Here is a 20,599-nt window from a genome sequence, read left to right as displayed (position 1 = left end):
ATTTGACGAGTCTGCCCAGAGGCCACTGAGGAGGACACAGAAGCTCCCCGGCCCCCAAGGCTCCAGCTTTAGGAATAAGCTTTCAGAAGCCTGCAGCAGCCTTTTCTCTCGTTTCTTAACTTTTGCTTCTTTTGCTTTACGGTCCTTTGCCCTCCATACGTCTCTCTTCAAATCCCACTTTCTGGTTTTTTCCCAGCCTATAAATCGAAATCCAAGCTGTTATCGTTCCCTGACTCGCGAAGATATTTTCTTTTCCTTCCATGGATGAGAGAAGACTGATCCAGGCTCGTGATTACTGTTCCGACTATGACGAGGCGTTGTCCTTGTCGGACCTCCCCGTGGCTGCCGGCAGTGGCTGTGCGGTGTTGAAGGAGAGCCAACCGTTGGAGACGGAGGATTTCGAGTTTGCGCTGTGGGGAGGGGTGATGTCAACGGAGATGTGCGCGGCGGAGGACGTGTTTTACCAGGGCCGGATCCTCCCTCTACGGCCTTCGGTCAGTTCCGACGCGGGTAACCGATCGGACAGCGGATCCAGGTCTGAGTCCATGGATCGTTCCAGCAGCTGGGGGTTCAACAGTAGCCGGAGCAGCTCCAGCAGCAGCTGCCGCAGCGACGCCCGGGCGTCCAACACATTCTACGCCCATCCCAGCCCCAAGCCGCAACTGGGTTCTCAAGCTCGATACAGGACAGTCGGTTCATCCTGCCGGAAATCAAATGGGTGGGGAGTTCTTCGGCTGGGCCTGGTAAAACCCCCGGAGATCGAGCTGCAGGATTTAAGGCAGAGGAGGAGCATGAAAAAGAGCAACCCCGCGAAAGAACAAACCCAGAAGAAGAAATCACTCGGATTGTCGAGACTTTCCTCCTTCAGCTGCAAATGTTCCGCGGCATCGGAAATTGTTCCTTCCCAGAATGTCTTCACTCGACGCAATAGCCAACAGACGGAGGCAAAAGAAGATAGACTGATTCAGAAGAAAGAGGCGGCCGACCAGCGTACCTTCGAATGGCTAAAGGAGTTATCCCTGGCGGATGTCTCACAGGCATAGAAGGCCCGGCTTCTGTGTTCTTTGTTCGTTGAATTGTCTATTTTACTTTTACTTTTTTCTTCTCCGTTCTTTTGATAATTTGATTCTTCAAAGTAAGGTCTGTACGAGGGGAATGCAGAGAGCTTGCGGCTGACGCTGGTTTAATCATTGTAAGGAGTGGGATGAGAATGTTTGCTTGTTCAGGGAGCTCATTATATTAAATTACGACACTTCTCCTGTGCTTCAAAATAAGCTTTTTTGTGCCAAACGAGGAATGCAGATTAACAGACTCTTTAGTTCAATAAAAATGGGTGAAAGTGAATGTGGCCTTTCTTGCATCCATCGTTCTTCCAAAATGATGAAAGGAAGACCACGCTCAACGCTCACTTTCTTCTTTTTATTCTCCTTTCATGGCGCTTTTGTTTATGAAGCTCAGCATGCCCATGTTCAGTAGTCTTAAATTTAGCCGAATAGAAACCATTTCAATTTTCAGCAGACAAGATGAGCAGAAAAAAATTCAAATATTTATCTGGTCTGCTTCTCTGGGTTCTTGGAGATTTATAATTTTATCTCTTCCGCTCATTCAACTTTGTACAGCATCTGGCACAGCTCTAAAGCATTTCCTACGGCGGTTCACGCTTGTGCCGTTATCTGATCTGGACTTTAGCATAAAACTAAACCTTGCTTGTGCCGTCATCTGATCTGGAGCTTGTTTGTCAAAAACTAAATCTAGCACTTCCCGGAATGGAATGAAGACAGAATGTTAGCCATTAAAACCTAAACCAACTTTTCATTCTTTATTATGGAATGTTTCGGAAAGTCGAAGCAGACGGGACTTCCTCCTGTTTCTTTAAAAGTAGGTTGTCAAAGACTTGAAACGAACCTGTCAAGCAAAATCTCGTCCAACCTCCTGCAAATCAAAAAAATCTTGCCCAACCTCGAGCATCACCCCTTGCAAGCCCAAAATTACAGTAATTGTCGCTGTTCTTCATCTTCTCTAACTCTTCTCTAACCCCAGAATCAGAAAACTAGAGCTAGTTCTGTGTGGAGGACACTGACAATGCTTGCATATTTGTGGACATTTGATGCTGAAGTAATAGTTGGTATTGTATTCTATGGGGAGGAATTGAAGGGTAATTTTTTAGGAGAGGAAGTTCTTTGAGATAAGAAGGCTGGATTTAAAGGAGGTGACAGAGATGCTCAAAGATGCAGATCATGATTAATGATCATTGGAACAACTTCATTCATAAGAAGGAAGAGAGTTTTGTCATGACAGCAATGATGGAGGTTTCCAATAGAAAGTTATAGCTTATGGCATCCTTTGCATAATCATGTAGTTGTGCCACCAAGCTTGTTGTTACACCATGCTAAGGCATATATCAAAGTCGCATATTGGGTCAGAAAAAAAAAAAGCTAATTTTTTTATTTTTTTATTTAAGATGAAACTGAGTGTAAAAACTCGAATTGATCGGAGTAAACAGGAAATCAACAAGCATAGAGAAAAATTGTAATGTCGTGTAAAAATATCAATAGCTCGATTCAATAAGAAAGGTGAAGTTATTATTGGTTTTCAATATATTGTAAGGTGGAGTAAGATGTTATAGACCCTTCTCATTTCCATCACTACATTAGGACCCTTAGAATCCGAGTTGGCTCAGTCAAGACATTTGCTCTCCCCTGAGTTAATAAGCATATCTTGTAACTCAAAACTTGGTCTAATTAATTCAAGCAAAGTGGGTCCTTTGACCTATGTTACACAAGTCCAAACATATTTTTTATTATTTTTTTGAAAAATATATTATTAATTAAAAATTATTGTATTTCTAAGCATTTTCCTGGTAGGGGCATTGATAATATTTAAATTAGAGATTTTTATAAACTTATAATATAAAAAAATTCTTGATATTTACATTTCCAGGCATATTGGACTTTTGTATTACAATGATACCATGCTTCAACATGAACACAAGCACCCCCAACAAATGAAAGCATAAATTATTCTCTCCAAGTCAGTTCTAAGACTGTTGATGAAATTGCTCTTGCCATCTTCAACTTTATTTTGATTCAATAATCCATGGACTAATTTACCTGTTTATGAGTCTCTTTGGTTTTTAATCAAATTTTAAACTTATACTAGAGAGATCAAATTGTGTTCAAGAACTTTTGAGTGTGCTACCAGCCAAACCTTGATGTCCTTAAATTTTTATTTGCATTTAATCATAGTTAGGTATCTGAGCCCACTAAATCTTTACAATTTTTCAATTTGGTCTATTCTAGCATTGACAAGCTAATAAAGGTTGTAATATGTTTTCAGGGCATGTACACCACTAAGCATTCTGATATTAGCCATGCTCGGTCAAAGGAGAGGACAAACCTATTCAAGTAGAGGTTGAGGCTTTGGCAAGGGTAGACGCATAGTTTACAATTTTGGAGAGTCCTCTAGAGACTTCTCAATAGGGGTGGCATCGAGCCGAGCTGAGCCCGAACCTGCTTATGTTCGAGTCGAGCTTGATTTAAATATTTCGAGCCGAGCTTCGAGTCGAGCCTAAAATTGTTATCGAGCTCGAGCCCAATGAATTCGAGCCGAGCTCGAGCCTCAACATACATTTAAAACTTTTCAAAAAATATATATCGAATAAAATGTATATAAAATTATGCATATATTTTACATAAAATTGGGCATGACCTCTACATAAAATTGGGCATAACTTATATATATAATATGTGTATAAGATTGGGCATAACCTCTACTTAAAATTGAGCATAATCTATATATATATATATATATATATATATATAAAATTCGGCATGACCTTTACTTAAAATTGTGCATAATCAATATACATAATATCTGCATAAACACTCCATAAACACTCCATAAAATTGTCTATACATTCCATAAACACTTCATGAAATTGTTTATACACTCCATACACTGCATAACATTATAAATAAACTCCATACAATAATCAAACACAACAAAATTAAATAAAATATCACTATCAATTTACAATCACCCAAATAAAAACTATAAATTCTTTAAATAAAATCCTATTACTATTACAGACTTACTAGAAAATTACAAGAAATATTTTAAATTTTTCTTAGGAAAGTTAAATGGACCTCTTTTTGCCTTTTCTAAGGAAATAAATAAAAATTAATAATTAATCTAATATATTATTATACTTATCGATAAATTTTTAATCACATAAAATGTCAAACACAAAATTGCTATAAAAATTGCCTCATGCTCAAAGTATTATATCATCAACTATCAAATACTTATTCAAAATTTTTCTATATGGTTTTCTAACCCATCTTGGCAATAAAATCTTACTTGGAAAATTATATGATTTTTTAAAAAGAATTTATAATTAGAAAAATATTTTGAAAAAATTTGAGGCACTAATGGTCCTTATATTTCTATTAAAAATGTCTTTTCAACATTTATTGAAAAACCACTAATAGTCTCTAGAAACGTATTTCTACTAAAATATCTTTGTAACTTATTTAAGAGCCATGAGGAAGGGACAAAGAGTTTTTTTTTCCTTGTTTATGATCTCGCACGTAGGGGTGGCTTTGAATAAATTATATATAAAATTATGCATACATTTTTAAAAAATATAATGATAGGGGAGGTTCAGGATTGAATTTCAATAATGGATTAAAATGCACCAATATTAATATTTTTTACTCCAATTGTTGCCTAGCTTGTTTTGTAATTTTTGAATCTGGCCATAATTTATTATGGCCTCCTTAGTGCCCCTAGATAAAAATTTATATTCTAGGAAAAACTAAAAATATTTTTCTTATGATACATATTCCCAAAAAAACCTTTAAATAAAATCTTATTACTATTAGTGACTTATTAGAAAATTACAGGAAATATTTTAAAATTTTCTTAGGAAAGTTAAATGGACCTTTTATTGTCTCTTTTAGGGAAATAAATAAAAATTAATAATCAATCTAATATATTATTATACTTATCGATAAATTTTGAATTAAATAAAATATTAAACACAAAATTGCAATGAAAATTGTATCATGCTAAAAGTATTACAGCATCAACTGTTAAATACTTATTCAAAAATTTTCTATACAGTTTTCTACCCCATCTTGGTACGAAAAATCTTACTTAGAAAATTATATGATTTTTAATAAAAAATTTCAATTAGAAAAATGTTTAAAAAAACATGAGACACTAATAGTTTATAGAAAATTATTTCTATAAAATTTATTTTTAATTTTTTCTAGAGGAAAAAGTTTTTTTTATTTTTTTATTTTATGATCTCGCACGTGCGAGATCATCTTCTCGCGAGGAAGGGGGAGATTATTTCTCCCTTGTTTTGGTTTTCCGTCGAGACGACGCAGAGGGAAGGGGGTTACGGCGCCGGGGAGGACCTATCGTCAGGGATGACGGCCACGACGGAGTCGGCGGCGACGGAAGCGACGGTGACGGAAGCGGCGGCGACGGCGAGGAGAGGAAGAAATCGAACGGACGGCCACAGAGGCGGCCGGCGAGCAGCTGCGACGGCGGTATAGACGTCGGCAAACAGCTACGACGGAGGTAGAGGCGGCGACAACAACCGATGGGAGGGGTCGACGGTGATGAGGGGGGAGGAAAAAAATTCCCCCCCCTCGCTCTCGCTCCCGCTCCCCCGCTCGCTCGCTCGCGATCCAGTTACCGATTCATACCGATTCATACCGATCTGACTCATTTCGAGCCGACGAACTGAACCTAGCTTCGGTCGAACTCGGATCATTAAGGTAAATGAGCCGATTTCGGTGCTCGAGCTTGATAAATGAAGAATCGAATCGAGCCGGCTCGCGAACCGGCTCGGTTCAAAGCCACCCCTACTTCTCAATCCCTTGGATTTTTTCTTATTGTGGTTAAATAATGACTTGGTTAAGAGAGTAATGTCAAAGTCCTAGGCAAGAGTACTTCCCAGGTCACCTATCTTAGAATTACTCTCGCCCAGGCTCGCTTAACTACGAAGTTACAACCCAAAAGATCGGTATGTTAGATGCGGAAAGCACAACACTTAACTCAGACCACAAACTCTAATAAGAGTGGACGGACCACTCTGACACCCACCCCACCTATTTAGGAGCCGTCTCTCACGGGATACGAACGCGGGCCGTGGCGTGCTTAGCTTTGATACCATGTCAAAATCTTAAGCAAAAGTACTTTCCAAGAAGTCACCCATCCTAGAATTACTCTCGTCCAGGCTCGTTTAACTATAAAGTTCCGAGTGAAGTGCCTAACCAGTATAACCCAAAAGACCGGTATGTTAGATACAGAAAGCACAACACTTAACTCAGACTACAAACTCTAACAAAAGTGGACGACTCATACTACAAACTCTAACAAAAGTGGACGGAACCACTTTTGACAAGTAATTATACATAGCAACAAACTCAAAAGGGAAACATTGACAAATGCTAAATATTTGGTTGATGAATTGGCCATTGACGTGATGAAATTCTTTTATGACTGAAACCTCGTTCAAAGGAATTGCCGGAAATCAAAATCTTGGAGCATTTGGTCTAACAGTACGGGCGGTGATTATGTCGGAGATCGACAGAGAGCAACAAAGAACAGCTATGGTGCTTGTTTCTTCTCTTCCATTTCTTTTCCTTGTAAATAATTTCTCCGGGCGGATAATCGCCCACTTTCTGCCGTTAGTCGCTTCAATTATCGCGTGACAGGTCTCTTGCCTCCGATGACATGGCTCCTGGTGACTCCTGCTGTCAACCCGAACCCGTCAAACATTGTAAGCTGTAGTCATCGTTGCGGCTCTGCCTCCTTTTTGACTGAAGAAATTTCTGATATGATAAAAAATATGGACTGAAGATAAAGGTGACGATAATATATCAAACCTAACAACAGCATTACAGAGAGCTTCCTCCCTCCCAAGTCCCATCCTCTTCGGCTAAAAGTCAATGGAGTGGTTTTCCCTTTCTCCCTCTCTCTGATCTCTCTGCCCCCGTCCTTGCTGCTCTCTCCCGTTGATTTGGGCAGTTCCTGTTATGGGGATGAGAGTAAGCTTTCGACTAGGGTTAGGGTTTGGTTTTCTTCTTGTCCTCGTGGGGTTCGCTGCTGGTCAGGATGTGAGAGGAAGAGAAGACGACATCAGATGCCTGCGGGGGGTGAAATCATCTCTTCAAGACCCACAGCTGAAGCTTGCATCCTGGATTTTCTCAAACTCTAGCGTTGGCTTCATCTGCCGCTTTGTGGGTGTCATGTGCTGGAACGAGCAGGAAAACAGGGTTGTCGATCTGCGGCTACCGGGGTTGGGTCTTGCCGGCTCGATTCCGGCGTCTTTGCAGTACTGTCCGTCGATCACTACTCTTGATTTCTCGCGAAATAACTTCTCGGGGCCTATCCCTGCGAACGTCTGCGACTGGCTGCCGTTTCTTGTCCATATTGATCTTTCCGGGAATAGGTTCTCTGGGCCTATTCCAGCTGAGCTTTACAACTGCAAGTATCTTAACACTCTTAACCTTGATGATAATTCTCTCTCGGGTTCTATTCCATACCAGCTCTCGCGTCTCACGCGCCTAAACAAATTCTCCGTCGCAAATAACCAGCTTTCTGGTACAGTTCCCTCTTTTTTCAATTCATATGATCCTCAAGGCTTTTCTGGAAACGACGGTCTGTGCGGCGGGCCGCTGGGGAATTGCCGGAAGCTCCAACACAAGAACCTCATTATCATAATTGCCGCTGGGGTTTTTGGTGCCGGTGTCTCCTTGCTTCTTGGTTTCGCACTCTGGGGCTGGTACTTTCCGGTGCCCAAGCGTGGCGCCGGCAAGCGGGCCCAATCGACCGGGTGGACTGACGTGATTCGAGCACACAAGCTTCTTCCAGTGTCGTTGTTCCAGAAACCCATCGTTAAGCTCAAGCTGTCGGATTTGATTGCGGCTACGAATAATTTCGATCCTGCTAATATCATTATTTCTAGCCGGACAGGTACTTCATACAAGGCCATACTTCCTGATGGTTCTGCCCTTGTGATCAAACGGTTTCAGGCTTGCAAGCTGTCCGAGAAACAATTCCGTGCAGAAATGAACAGTTTGGGTCAGCTTCGACACCCTAATTTGGTCCCTTTATTGGGTTTCTGCGTGGTCCAGGACGAGAAGCTATTGGTGTACAAGCACATGCCTAATGGGTCACTCTCTTCGTTCCTCCACTCTGGTTCGCTTCAATCCAGTCCACTCGATTGGCCTTCCCGCCTCAGAATTGCTATCGGGGCGGCGAAAGGGCTGGCATGGCTCCACCATGGCTTCCAACTACCCGTGCTACATCAGAACATAAGCTCCAATGTGATTCTTTTGGATGAAGACTATGATGCGAGGATCACAGACTTCGGGCTGGCTCGACTCATGGTTCCTGTTGATGCAAATGCAAGTAGTTTCATCCATGGAGATTTTGGGGATTTTGGATACGTGGCGCCTGAGTATGCTAGCACTCTTGTTGCATCACAAAAAGGTGATGTATATGGCTTTGGTGTTGTTCTTCTTGAGTTGGTGACTGCTCAAAAGCCTCTTGAAGTTACAAATGCAGAGGAAGGATTTAAAGGGAATCTGGTGGATTGGGTGAATCAGCTCTCTGCAGCTGGTAGGATTAAGGATGTCGTTGATAAATCTTTGTTGGGGATGGGTCATGACGACCAAATTTTACAGTTTTTGATAGTAGCTATCGGTTGTGTTGTTTCACGGCCAAAAGACAGGTCTGCAATGTATCAGGTTTATCAGTCATTGAGGTCTATAGGTGGGGGACATGATTTTCCTGAACAGTTTGATGACTTTCCACTGATATTTGGGCGCAATAATACAGAGGGTCATCGATAGCTATCTTCTTGCCTGTATTGAGTATAAATCAGGTATGGTTTTCTCTCGTAGTCCTTGCTGTAGTAGACTCCATGTTCTGAGAGAAACTTGTACAATAGAATCTGTCATTGAACTACAGCTTTGTCCCTTCTACAAAACTCTTTGTTTCTCCTGATTCTGCAGGAGAATATCTGATGTTTGTAATATGATCCATTGCATTCAAGATGGTTATGGAGGAATTTTCATGGACTGTCACGTGAATATCTTGTTGAACCTATGTGCATTTGACCTTTTCTTCTTGTTGAATGACTATGTGCTTTTTTACCTAAATAATGCCTGTAAAACTGGTGGAATCCCAAGTGTCTAATGGAGGTTCTTTTTGTTTGATTAGTTTTTCCATCCAATTATCTCTTGATTGACAGTACCACGAGACAAAGGATCCTCTTTTAGTCTTTCAATACTTTTTCATTTATTTTTTGAAAGGAATACTCTTTCTTTTGTTACTTTCATTTTCTTAACTCAATTAGACCGTGTGTTTCTTTTTTTTTTTAATATATAAACAAGAGAGCTTTCTGGTACCTTTTTTTTGAAGAAGAAGGAGATGTATTTATGTACCTGGAAGATTCATTATGTTGCAAAGAACTGCCTGATGTTATATGCTCTGGTTTCTGACTTTTATGATAAAAACAGGGCAGGATTTGTTTGCTTTATTTTCCTTTCCCTTCTCCATTACCTGTTTGTTTTTATTTTTTATTCCCTTTTGTATAACTTGACCAGTTATATTTTATACTGCCATCTCTGTTACTCAGACAACAAACCAGAAAGCAGTACTTGTTGTACTTGCTGACATGGGAGTGCTGCTGATTCACCTCTCATGTCTTTTCTCTCCCATGCTACGCTCTGTATCACAACATCTGTGACTGTCAGTGAGTGTGGATTAATTTGGGTGCAAACTGAATGCGATTCTAGTTATATTACTAGGGTGTTAGAAGAAGTGTATGTTAAGGGTTTTTTGTGTAATACCAGATTCCATGTTTCCATTGGTGCACAGTTGAACTGTAGAAAAGTAGATATTGTAAAGAGTTAGACACATTTAAATCTTGTGGAGATTGGTGAATAGTGAACAGCAAAGGGTGATCTGGTGGTTTGTATGCCAATTAGAAAATGTTTTGTGTACAAATACTCGTTTTCAGAGACGATGCTTTTCCCTCAACTAGTATTTCCTGAACTTCATTTGAATAGTTACCAAACATTGGACGTAAGAGAGCCCTCTATATCAAGGGTCCATGTGTGTGTATGACTCAAGCTGGTTGCTGGTGGGTGACTCATCCTATCTTGGGTTAGGTTTGTAAGGATGTTATGCTTCTTAGTTGAGAAGAAGTCTCCTGACCTGCACTTGGCTTTAATATATCCAAGAGACATGGACACATTAGTATTTATAGTAAGTGGGATTATGTTTTCATAAAAACTATAGAATACTCTTTTAACATTTTTTTCTATGTTCAGCAAGTGTTCAAACAATGTTGGATTCATTATTTTTTACACGAAAGCAGAACTGTTTTGTCCTGAGCTGCAATCATAAGTAACAATTTCAGGACTATTTCAGAAGACAGAATGGAAGTTTTGTTAGTAGTATTTCTGGTTGAGACATTTATGATTGAGATTGTTTCTCTCTTTCCTTTCACGAAAACTAGATTGATGGATTCGGAATGATGACTCCAATATCACAAGGACTGATAAAATGTTTATAACTGCAAATCCAAGCTGAATTAATAGAGAACATTGTGCATAATAACAGTGGACAATATAGTGCAGAACTTACTTTTGTTAGGGAGAGTCATAAGAGCTGTCTTGTAGAAAACTATCCAAAGGGGGACTAACCTCATCTGTTAAGTTGCTATTCTACTCATTGTAACCATGTTGTTGATTTGATCTAAACGTAGTTAGTAAAAATGAAATAATGATTAAAATTCTCATTTTCATTAGGCAATAATAATGATCAAACTCTTTTTTTTTTCTTTTTTCATGGGGTTTCAAACAGACTCCAAGTGTGATAAATGAGAAGACTAGTTTGTGAGATTCAAGTAGTGAGCCAAGTCTAGTCCTTGCACAAGCCTCGGCAATGCATTGACCCCATAACAAGTGGTATCATAGCTTTGGTAGAAAAATCACAAAGATATTAAAAAATATTTTGGTTAAATACAATAAAATAATAAAAAGATACAAGTTTGTAGAAAACATATCCATTGATAATGCAAGGTGACCCTCGAATCTTACTGAAAAGAATTAAGCCATGTAACCATTGAGACATGTGAAAACCCACGAGTCGAAGCAATGTCATAAAGTCTAACCCAGTCACTGAATCAGAGAGGTGACTGCTTCACCTCTAACCTGGTGGTTCAATCAAGTTTAACCGCCAGTAGAGTTAGCATTGAAAGTATCCTGATCGTCGACTTTCATGGGGAGGCAAGGTGAACCCTCTCCTCCGTCCTGTAAAACTTTCTAAAGGTGGAGGGACTGGTAGGGGCCCTTTCCTGCTAGCCAAAGGAGGGAGAGGTGCAGCGGCCCACCTTCCATGTCCTGTTTCTAAGAGTGGGGAAGGAGTATAGGGGGGAAGGGTAAGTGAAAGTGAGACTGAATAAATTAGTGAAAGTGAGAGTGAAGTAGATCAATTTTTCATGTTAGTGTGCTCGATATAAAGTGCAATGGAAAGTACTTTCTTGTGTTAGTGCCCAAATAGTAAATGTAGTGTAAACAAGAGTATGAGTTACTTTTATAATATGTCTAAATGAATCATAAGCCTAAAAAAACATAGTTATTTTTATAATAAGTACTTTAATGTTACTTTTAGAGCATGTCTTGATAATTAGACGGATCAAAGTAGCGAATTACTTAATGTTGATAAGCTGCTGAGGAAATCGTAGGTGACCTCTGAATTGTATGAAACTTAAATTGGGCTTAGATAAAATGTCCATGGAGTACCTAACTTGCCATGACTTTCATTATTTACTTCTTAAGTGGGATACTAATTCCTAAAAGAACTATACACTCTAATCTCACTAAGGGCCTGTTAGTGCGTAAGTGAAATACTTACGCTGGGTAAAATATGTTAAAAGCCGTTAGTGCCCAGCGTAAGTGTAGGGGGAAAGTAAATTACAAATGTATTTCAATTTTTCCCATTTTAAGCATAATGGGAGGGAAAGTGAATTCAGAGGGGTCGATCTCTGAATTCACTTTTCCTCCCTCAATTACATCGGGCTCGGGCTGTCAGGAGGGCTCTATCAAACGAGGGCTTCAGAGAAAGAAAAAAATTCTCTCTTGCTCCATCTGAATTCACTTTCCCTCCTTCAATTACATCGGGCTCGGGCTGTCGGGAGGGCTCTATCAAACGAGGGCTTCAGAGAAAGAAAAAAATTCTCTCTCGCTTGATTGCGACCTTCGGTGATTTCAATTGCCCTCTATGCGACCTATCTCTGGAGTTCGACTCCCTTCCTCTCGCTGTCCTCAGCACCAATGACCTTCAACAACTTTTCTCCCCTCTCTGCAACCTCTTCGGCTCCTCTCTCGCTTGTGACCTTCGGCGATTTCAGTCGCCCCCTCTGCAACCTCTCCCCGGTGCTCGACTCTTTTCCTCTCGTCGTCCCCTGCACCGACGACTTCTCTCCCCTCTGTGCAACCTCCGTTATTCGCTCCACTCACTGCAACCTCTGTTATTCGTTCTATTCGCTGAGTGAGGAAGACGAGCTATAGTAACTCAATGCAATGCACTCCATAATTACTATTATTAATTTTTCCTTTTGAATAACCATTGTTATTATTTATGTTATGTTTTATTTTTTTTATAATCTTGTTTTTCTATTTTTGATTTTATATTCATATTTTGGACTTTTTCATTATGCAGTATTTAATTACTTCCCAATTTTATTTTTTAATTATAAAATATAATTAAAACTAATAATTTATTTTTATTTTCTTTCATTCCTTTTAAAATAATTCTACCTTTGTTTAATGTTTGAGTCAAGTGGAGTTTTTAAACACTCAACCTAACCTGGAGCCATATTTTTAAAAACTCAACTCTACCCTGAACCCTTCACTTTAAACCCCAACTTCTAATTTGACAAAAAAAAAAAAAAAGGCTAAAAATGGACCTAGATCCACCCTGTTTCCTAACCCTAATTTGACAAATATTTTTTGTGTTATATTTTTGTATGTGCAATTGTAATTTTTTTATATTAAATAGGTGATTGAGTTATATTTGTATTATTATTTTATTATTATTACGATGTATGCATAATTATCATATTTAGATATTACAAAAATATAATTTTATTACAATTTTAATAATATAAAAGTGAGCATTTATTTAATTGTTATATTTAATATATTTTATTTATTAACTAATATTAATTTAATTTTCTGAAAGTCAGATATTTCAAAATATTTTATTTAATAAATAATCTGTTTGCACTTTACACCACACTTTCAATTGTGCACACTAACACAAATAAGTATTTTACACTGCACTTTACATTGCACACACTAACACAAACAAGTACATTTTCTATTGCGCATACTAACACAAACAAGTATTTTACCACTTCACTTTCCTTCCCACTTTTCCCCTGCACTTACAAAGTGCACTAACCCCCCTAAATACATCTCCCTCCCATTAAAAACTGTAATTCTCTGTATTACCGCATTAAACACTAAAAAAATAAAGAATCACTAATCTGCTACAAACGGCATATCACACTTTGTTGTCTTGGATCCAACACGTTCACACTCTAGTGATGGTCTTCAAACTCGAATTCCTTCGCCTTCTTCCTATCCCAATCCAACTCGATCCACCTCCTCAGCTTCAGCCCACAAAATTTTTCCAATTTGGTATCCATGGCGTCGTGAATCTTCCACCACCTCTGGTGTGCCATGTCGCTCGCGTTCACCTGTTGGTCACCGATGTTTCAATTGCAATCATAGTCCTTATAGCAGTGCCATGGCTCGAGCCCCAAATAATGTATTGTTTATAGTGTTGGTGGGTTTGCACTTAACAACTGGTTCTTCATTGTCACTTCCAGATATGTGTTCAACCAGAAGTTCTTAAGGAACTTCACCTCTTCGCATCAGCCCCAAATAATGTATTGTTTATAGTGTTGGTGGGTTTGCACTTAACAACTGGTTCTTCATGGCCACTTCCAGATATGTGTTCAACCAGAAGTTCTTAAGGAACTTCACCTCTTCGCATCAGAGAGGGAGAGACAAGAGAGATGACGTATGGGAAGCACAGAGGGTCAAGAGCGTGAGAGGACGAGCCGACAGAGTGCGAGAGACTAGAGAGACGAGGGTTAGGAAGCAGAGAGGATCAACAGAGGATGGAGGAATTAACGAGTGACAAGGGGAAGTAAATAGCGTCGATCGAGCGAAGGCAAGTTTAACTTTGATATTCACATTTATTCGTTATACATAGGAGTGACTTCAAACCGAGCGGCGCGAGCAGGCTCAGTTCGATTCAGTATCCCTAGATTTTGAGCCGAGTTCGAGATCTGGGATCAGCTTGTTTATAATTAACAAGCCAAGCCCGATCGAATCCAGGTTTGGCTCAACGGCTCGTGAGTCGACTCATTAACTGGCCGAGTCGGAACCAGGAACGGGGGAAACATTCTTCCTCCGCTCGTCACTGATGAGCCCCTCCCGTCCGCTGTTGTCGCCATCAACAACTGCTCGTCGACCGCCTCTGTAGCTGTCCGTTCGATTTCTTCATCCCCTCGCCTTCGCCTTTGTTTCCGTCGTCACCGCCTCCGTCGCAGCTATCATCCCCCCCCCCCCCCCCCTCCCCCCAAACCGCATGAAAATGATTTTGCTAAGTTTCTAGGGGCTATTAGTGTCTCAGCCAAGATGGGCTAGAAAAGCATATAGAAATTTTTTGAATAAATATTTGATAGTTAATGTTGTAATACTTTTAGCATGAGGCAATTTTCATTGCAATTTTGTGTTTGACATTTTATTTGATTACAAAATTTATCGATAAGTATAATAATATATTAGATTGATTATTAATTTTTATTTATTTCCCTAGAAGAGGCAATAAGATGTCCATTTAACTTTCCCACAAAAATTTTAAAATATTTCTTGTAATTTTCTAATAAGTCACTAATAGTAATAAGATTTTATTTAAAGGGTTTTTTGGAAATATGTATCATAGGAAAAAATTTCTAGTTTTTCCAAGAGTATAAATTTTTAACCAGGGACACTAAGGAGGCCATAGTAAATTTATGGTCAGATTCAAAAATTACAAAACAAGTTAGACAACATTTGGAGTAAAAAAGATTAATATTGGTACGTTTTAATCCATTATTAAAATTCAATTTTGAACCTCTCCTATCATTCTTTTTTTAAAATGTATGGATAATTTTATATATAATTTATTTGACATATATTTTATATATAGTATTAAATGTAGGTTAAGCTCGAACTCGACTAGAGCTCGAGCTCAAACTCAGTTAAAATTATTAGGCTCAAGTTCGATTACAATTTTAGGTTCGAGGCTAGGGTCGGCTCAAGCTCGAGTTTGAAATATTTAAATCAAACTCGGCTTGAACAAGGTTCAGACTCAGCAGGATTTGATGTCACCCTTATGCCCAATTTTAAATAGAGGTCATTCCCAATTTTATAAAAAATATATGCATAATTTTATATACTATTTATTTAACATATATTTTTTGAAAAAAATTAAATGTATATTAGAACACGAACTCGAGACATGTATTTTTTAAAAAGTTTTAAATAAATGTTGGAGCTTGAGTTCGAGCCTAATAATTTTAACTAAGTTCAAGCCAAACTTGAATTCAAAATATTTAAATCAAACTCGGCCTAGATACCACCCTTTATACACGTTCTTTTCACTTTCCATTTTTCACTTTCCATCGTGTGAGGGCACTGAAACTTTTGGGTAAGTGTCCTAATAGGAAGTGATTCACTCGTTGAATCGGCTGGCCTCTGTATGACGGCAACCGATAACCGGATCGGATTCAGTTAACAGCTTGCACGAAATATCGGACCCGTTTACTGCCCTAACTCCCCACAACTGCTGTGCTTCGGCCTTGTATACCCGGGGAATTTTCTCTTCTGCCGATTGTACTACTGATAATCTCTAGTTGCCTGGTCACCGCTTTCAGCAAAGTTCTGTTAGGACTACTGGAGGGCCAAACTTGAATATCATAGAAGGAAATCGCGAGCTGAAGGTGGTTTCGCGGCCGACTTTTGTACCTTTTCATTATTTCTGAAGTTGGTGCGTGAAGTTTCTGTTATTTATTTTGTTTACCTGTTTTGAACTTCGTTATGCCCAAATGAACTTGAGGATTATTTTTCGAAGATGTGAAGTTCTATAGTGTGGCTGTTATCCCTTTGTATTTCTGTTGAAGGAAAGGTTTGGATTTTCTTGGCTGCAGAAGAGTCATTCTGTATGCTATTGTTGTTGAAGATTTTATTTTTATTCCATTTAGTGACAATGGTTTAGTAAAATATAAGGTTCTTTCTCGATTGAAATATTTCTTGATTGTTCAACTGGACCTTCAGCTGTGGCCTCATAAAAGGATGCAACGGAATCTCTGAAAATTTACCTTTTATGATTCACATAGGCATCTTTAATCCATGAAGCTGGAGAAAACACATAAATTTATGAATCTGGTGATTTTGGTTTTTGAAGTTGCTATGTTTCTACCTAAAATGGTGGAGTTTATTTTTTAATTGAAATGTGGCCTTGTTGCTGGCATCAAAACCTGCAAAAATTGCCTTGTAGACTTTCTAATACAGAAGACAGTTCTGCATCAAAGGTCACGATGGCCAACAGTGGATTTGAATCCTCTTTAAATTGAATATTTATATACCCCTCTATAATGCCATCAAAATTTCTGCAGGAAGTTCCTGTTTACTCCTTAGCCCATATGGGGCTGGAAAAACAACTTGTTGTTCCTGCTAACAAGGTCTCTAGTTCTTATTTGCGTTCTGCTTCTTTTTACCTCTCATTTCTCTTCTTCCTCTGTTCCTTTTTTTTTTTTTTTGCATTACTAAAGATTTTTCAGTAGCCATTTCTCTTCATTTACTAGATCCTTGACGAAAGAAATGAAGAAAATAAGTATAAAGATAAATCACCATGACCAAATCACATATTATTTATGCTAATTGCTGTAACTAGGTATTGAAGAGTGTCTAATCATGCCAATAAATTGCTAGTATTTATCTTTTATGATTTAAATGACTAATGCATCTTTAACAGATGCTCTTTCATCAAGATAATTGCTAGTGTTTTTTAGAAATAGTTTAAAGCAATGCACTAGTTTGCTGCTTGGTGTTCATTTTATGCAGTGAAGCAGCTGTCTCAACTCCTAATTGGTCATGTTATGGCTTCTTTCGATATAGACTAAATTATAGACTGGATAGAGGTGTGGATTGAATGGCACACAATGATATATAAGTTGAGACTACATGCTTGGTCTGAAGTTATATATGTATAGGAAAAGGGGTATATGGACTCAAGTCCCTATAAGTTAGGAGCACCCACTTTTAATTTCATTATTATATTTAAATTTCAATTATTTTATCCTATACTTTTTCATTGTCCCATATATTATTATTGATGTCTATTTCAAACAAGTTTATATTTTTATAATATTTTGATGATAAAATGGAAAGAATAACATTATTTTAAAGAAACTAGACTTGAGTCTAACCTCCTTTCCCTCATATATGTATGTATGTATGTGTATATATATATGCACACATATATAACACAATTATTTTGTCTCATTTAGTTAAATCAACATCTCTCTTGCAGGCAGCCTACTCAAAATGGATAATTCAAAATCAGCTGCGACAGAAAGTCAATCAACAACAACCATGATTGAACAGCTTGGTGTAGTATTTGCAGAAATTGAAACCCATGGAGAAACTTCTTCTGCCTGTATGGTTCCATGGAAAGAAATTGAAGGGCACTTTCTCGATCTTGAAAATTCTTTCAAAAAGAAGCTTAGTGAGCTGGTAGAGAAGGAAAAGGCATTGGAGGAGAAGGAGACCAAGACTTCGGAACTGCTTGTGCAGAGAGAGGCTGAAGTTGCAGCCAAGGAACAAGCTTTATTGGATCGGCTTCAAGTGCTGAAAGACTCTGCTGTCTCTGCAATTGTGGAGGTCCGCTCAAAGTACAATGTTTCATCACTCGAGTCTACAAACATAGAGGAAAACACTGAAAAGAAGGTAAGCAGTTCCTCCAATGGAGAAAATCCTTTATCTGCTCCCGAGGAGAAATCTCTTGATAAATCAGACCCACATCCTGAAGCTGTGGCTGTTGAAGTTAAGCCCTGTCCTGAGTTGATTCAACTCTGTGAACAAATGGACGTGCAAGGGCTTCTGAAATATATTTCAGAAAACCGAAACATTCTTTCTGCAATACGTGAAGAAATGCCCCTTGCGCTGAAAAGTGCACCTGAGCCGGCTCAGTTAGTGCTGGATTCATTGGAGGGTTGTTACCCTCCAGACTCGACTACTTCCCATGAAGGGAACAGTCAGGACATGGCCCTGAAGGGCCTGCGGAAGTCCTGCATCCTTTTGATGGAATCCGTGGCCCCAGTTCTGATGGGTACGGAGACAGAACACACCGTGAGTGCCGAAATGAAGCAGCAAGTGAAGGCAATTGCTGATGAGTGGAAGCCTAAGTTGGCTGGTGAGGTGGAATTGGATGCTGCCGATGGGAGTGCACTGGAAGCCCAGGCTTTCCTTCAGCTCCTTGCTACATTTGGCATTGCTTCAGAGTTTGATGAAGATGAACTTTGCAAGCTTGTCCTTGCTGTCTCCCATCGGAGGCAGACTTCTGAACTCTGTCGATCTCTTGGCCTAACTCACAAAGTGCCAGGTTGGTATTAATTCTGTCAAGAGCCCTTACAAGGGTTTGTCATCCATTCTGACACGCTATTAAGTATTAACTTTCCATAGGTTGTCCATGAGGGACATGTCAACAATAATTTGTTTGGTTTGGCAACGAAGAGAGGTTTATTGAAGATGACCAACTGAAATCACCATCTGGTGGTTGATTTCATTCTTCAATTGTCTAACTGTATAAGGTCCTTCTGCAGGTATTGTTGATACATTGGTTGGCAATGGGAGGCAAATCGATGCTGTTCATTTCATTCAAGCCTTTCAGCTTGTAGAGATGTTTCCTCCTGTGCCTCTCTTGAAAACATACTTGAAAGATTTGAGGAGAAATTCCCAAGGAAAGGGTGGAGCTGTAGGCGCAGCAGGTGTTCAGGTGAAAATTGTCACTTCTGAGCCAAAAGAAATTAAATGCATAGGGCAGATATTAGAATCAGGTTACAGCTGTTGTTTACTCTCTGTTTGTCCCCTTAACTGGGTGAATAACAAATTTTGCTTCCGTCCATCTAAAGCTAATGGCAAATTGTCATTCCATGAGGAATTGGTTACTATCTAATGAGCAGGTCGAGCTCTTTTTAGTGCTTTCTGGATACTGCCTTGATCTAGTGAACAGGATTAAGTAAAATTAGTTTTCATTCTTATCATGTGGCTTAGCAGTGTTATAATACTTTCGTGTTTGCCACATGTATGATAGGCTGCCATCTTTAATTGCTGAATCCCACCCATCCTTGATATATGTTGTTCTTGCTGCCTAGGTATTCCATTTGATTAATTTTTGCTTTTGCACTTTTCTGTGGCAGCAGAACGATGCAAATGCGCAGGAACTTGCTGCACTGAAGGCCGTAATTAGGTGCATAGAAGAGTATAAGCTTGAAGGAGAGTACGAACTCAGCCCCCTCCAAAAACGAGTGGTACAGTTGCAGAAAGCAAAAACTGATAAGAAAAGGATTATAAATACTGCGAAGCCTTCTCCGAAGAGACCTCGAGCAAGTGGAAGATATGGATCCAGCAGGCAGCCCCCTCCTATGTTTGTTGAGGTGGGAGGATACCATGAAAGCCTTGACAGGTACCCCTACATGGGCCCTCCTAGTTACGAGTATCCACCACCTAGCCAGGCTATGTATGGACAGCAGCCTAGTTACCAGCAACCATACTTCTATCAGGAAGAACAAGCTCCTGTTGGCATGCCTGGTCCTCCAAACTACAACAGATACCCTGGGGATGGCTTCCAGGGGAATGCTCCACAACCTTATTACTACCACGGTGATCAGGTCTCTGCTACCCCATCGGGTGCTTCGTCAACCTATGGCAGATATACAGGAAGCGGATTGCAACCCACCCACTAATCTATTGCTACTTTGCCAGGATCAGAGAGACTGCTGTGGCTTGTTCTTCCATTTTGATGGCTATGCATTAACAATTAAATGTCTCGCTTCAGCTTCTCTGGTTGTTAAACTGTAATGCTTTTGGTTGCTGTAGATCTGTCGATATATCCAGAAATTGTACTTGCCAAAATGAAACATAATCTGTTATTTAAGTTTTTTTTTTTTTTTTTCTCTTTTGAAGATAAAGTGGTCTGCATCTGCACCCGTTAGAGATGCCTGCATACTGGCTCCCTTCATATGATTTCCCTCTGTTTAAAAACCAATCATTTTTTCTCTTGAGCTTTAAACTTTGATATCTGATCATTATAAGACTAATTCAATTACAATTACATTGCATAGGTACGATTGGTGTATCTATATAATATTTATAAATTAAAATGTTACACAGTGGGGATAAAAGCAAGTTCATTGAGGCTAACAAATCAAGTGATCTGCTACAAGGAG

The 20,599-nt window shown here is 39.2% G+C and overlaps 3 protein-coding genes across 7 annotated transcripts; all 3 read left to right on the top strand.

Moving 5' to 3' along the window:
* Positions 1-260: 260 nt before the first annotated feature.
* LOC137951194 (uncharacterized) lies at positions 261-1,043 on the top strand. The gene has a single exon (XM_068797781.1). It carries the CDS (start codon positions 261-263, stop codon positions 1,041-1,043), a length of 783 nt encoding a protein of 260 aa, XP_068653882.1.
* A 5,470-nt stretch (positions 1,044-6,513) lies between these two features.
* LOC137951774 (probable inactive receptor kinase At1g27190) lies at positions 6,514-10,328 on the top strand. 3 transcript variants are annotated; one of them, XM_068798671.1, is made up of 2 exons: positions 6,514-8,905; positions 10,095-10,328. In XM_068798671.1, exon 1 carries the CDS (start codon positions 7,053-7,055, stop codon positions 8,871-8,873), a length of 1,821 nt encoding a protein of 606 aa, XP_068654772.1. In that variant the 5' UTR covers positions 6,514-7,052; the 3' UTR covers positions 8,874-8,905; positions 10,095-10,328. The 3 variants fall into 3 exon arrangements, with proteins under 3 accessions (XP_068654772.1, XP_068654770.1, XP_068654771.1); XM_068798669.1 differs by lacking the exon at positions 10,095-10,328 and adding an exon at positions 9,662-9,989; XM_068798670.1 differs by lacking the exon at positions 10,095-10,328 and adding an exon at positions 9,036-9,239.
* Positions 10,329-15,925: 5,597 nt separating this feature from the next.
* On the top strand, positions 15,926-20,396 carry LOC137951814 (FRIGIDA-like protein 3). 3 transcript variants are annotated; one of them, XM_068798741.1, is made up of 4 exons: positions 15,926-16,090; positions 17,683-18,753; positions 18,974-19,146; positions 19,574-20,396. In XM_068798741.1, exons 2-4 carry the CDS (start codon positions 17,697-17,699, stop codon positions 20,114-20,116), a joined length of 1,773 nt encoding a protein of 590 aa, XP_068654842.1. In that variant the 5' UTR covers positions 15,926-16,090; positions 17,683-17,696; the 3' UTR covers positions 20,117-20,396. The 3 variants fall into 3 exon arrangements, with proteins under 3 accessions (XP_068654842.1, XP_068654840.1, XP_068654841.1); XM_068798739.1 differs by having other exon boundaries at positions 19,571-20,396; XM_068798740.1 differs by having other exon boundaries at positions 15,926-16,137; positions 19,571-20,396.
* Positions 20,397-20,599: the final 203 nt, after the last annotated feature.

This window comes from Aristolochia californica, unplaced genomic scaffold (genome assembly GCF_029961685.1).
Source record: "Aristolochia californica isolate CCGP_79_NKW_82.1479 unplaced genomic scaffold, dmAriCali1.0.hap1 SCAF_15, whole genome shotgun sequence".
In the NCBI taxonomy this organism is placed as follows: Eukaryota; Viridiplantae; Streptophyta; class Magnoliopsida; order Piperales; family Aristolochiaceae; genus Aristolochia; species Aristolochia californica.
Note: the sequence above shows the minus strand (reverse complement) of the source record. Positions and strands in the feature narration are given on the sequence as shown.

Excerpts from the sequence above, each read along its gene's own strand:
- LOC137951814 (XM_068798739.1), top strand. The coding sequence starts at position 17,697 with ATGGATAATTCAAAATCAGCTGCGACAGAAAGTCAATCAACAACAACC. Across the intron at positions 18,754-18,973 it reads CCTAACTCACAAAGTGCCAG|GTATTGTTGATACATTGGTT; the intron begins GTTGGTATTAAT and ends GTCCTTCTGCAG. Across the intron at positions 19,147-19,570 it reads TAGGCGCAGCAGGTGTTCAG|CAGAACGATGCAAATGCGCA; the intron begins GTGAAAATTGTC and ends TTTCTGTGGCAG.
- LOC137951194 (XM_068797781.1), top strand. The coding sequence starts at position 261 with ATGGATGAGAGAAGACTGATCCAGGCTCGTGATTACTGTTCCGACTAT.
- LOC137951774 (XM_068798671.1), top strand. The coding sequence starts at position 7,053 with ATGGGGATGAGAGTAAGCTTTCGACTAGGGTTAGGGTTTGGTTTTCTT.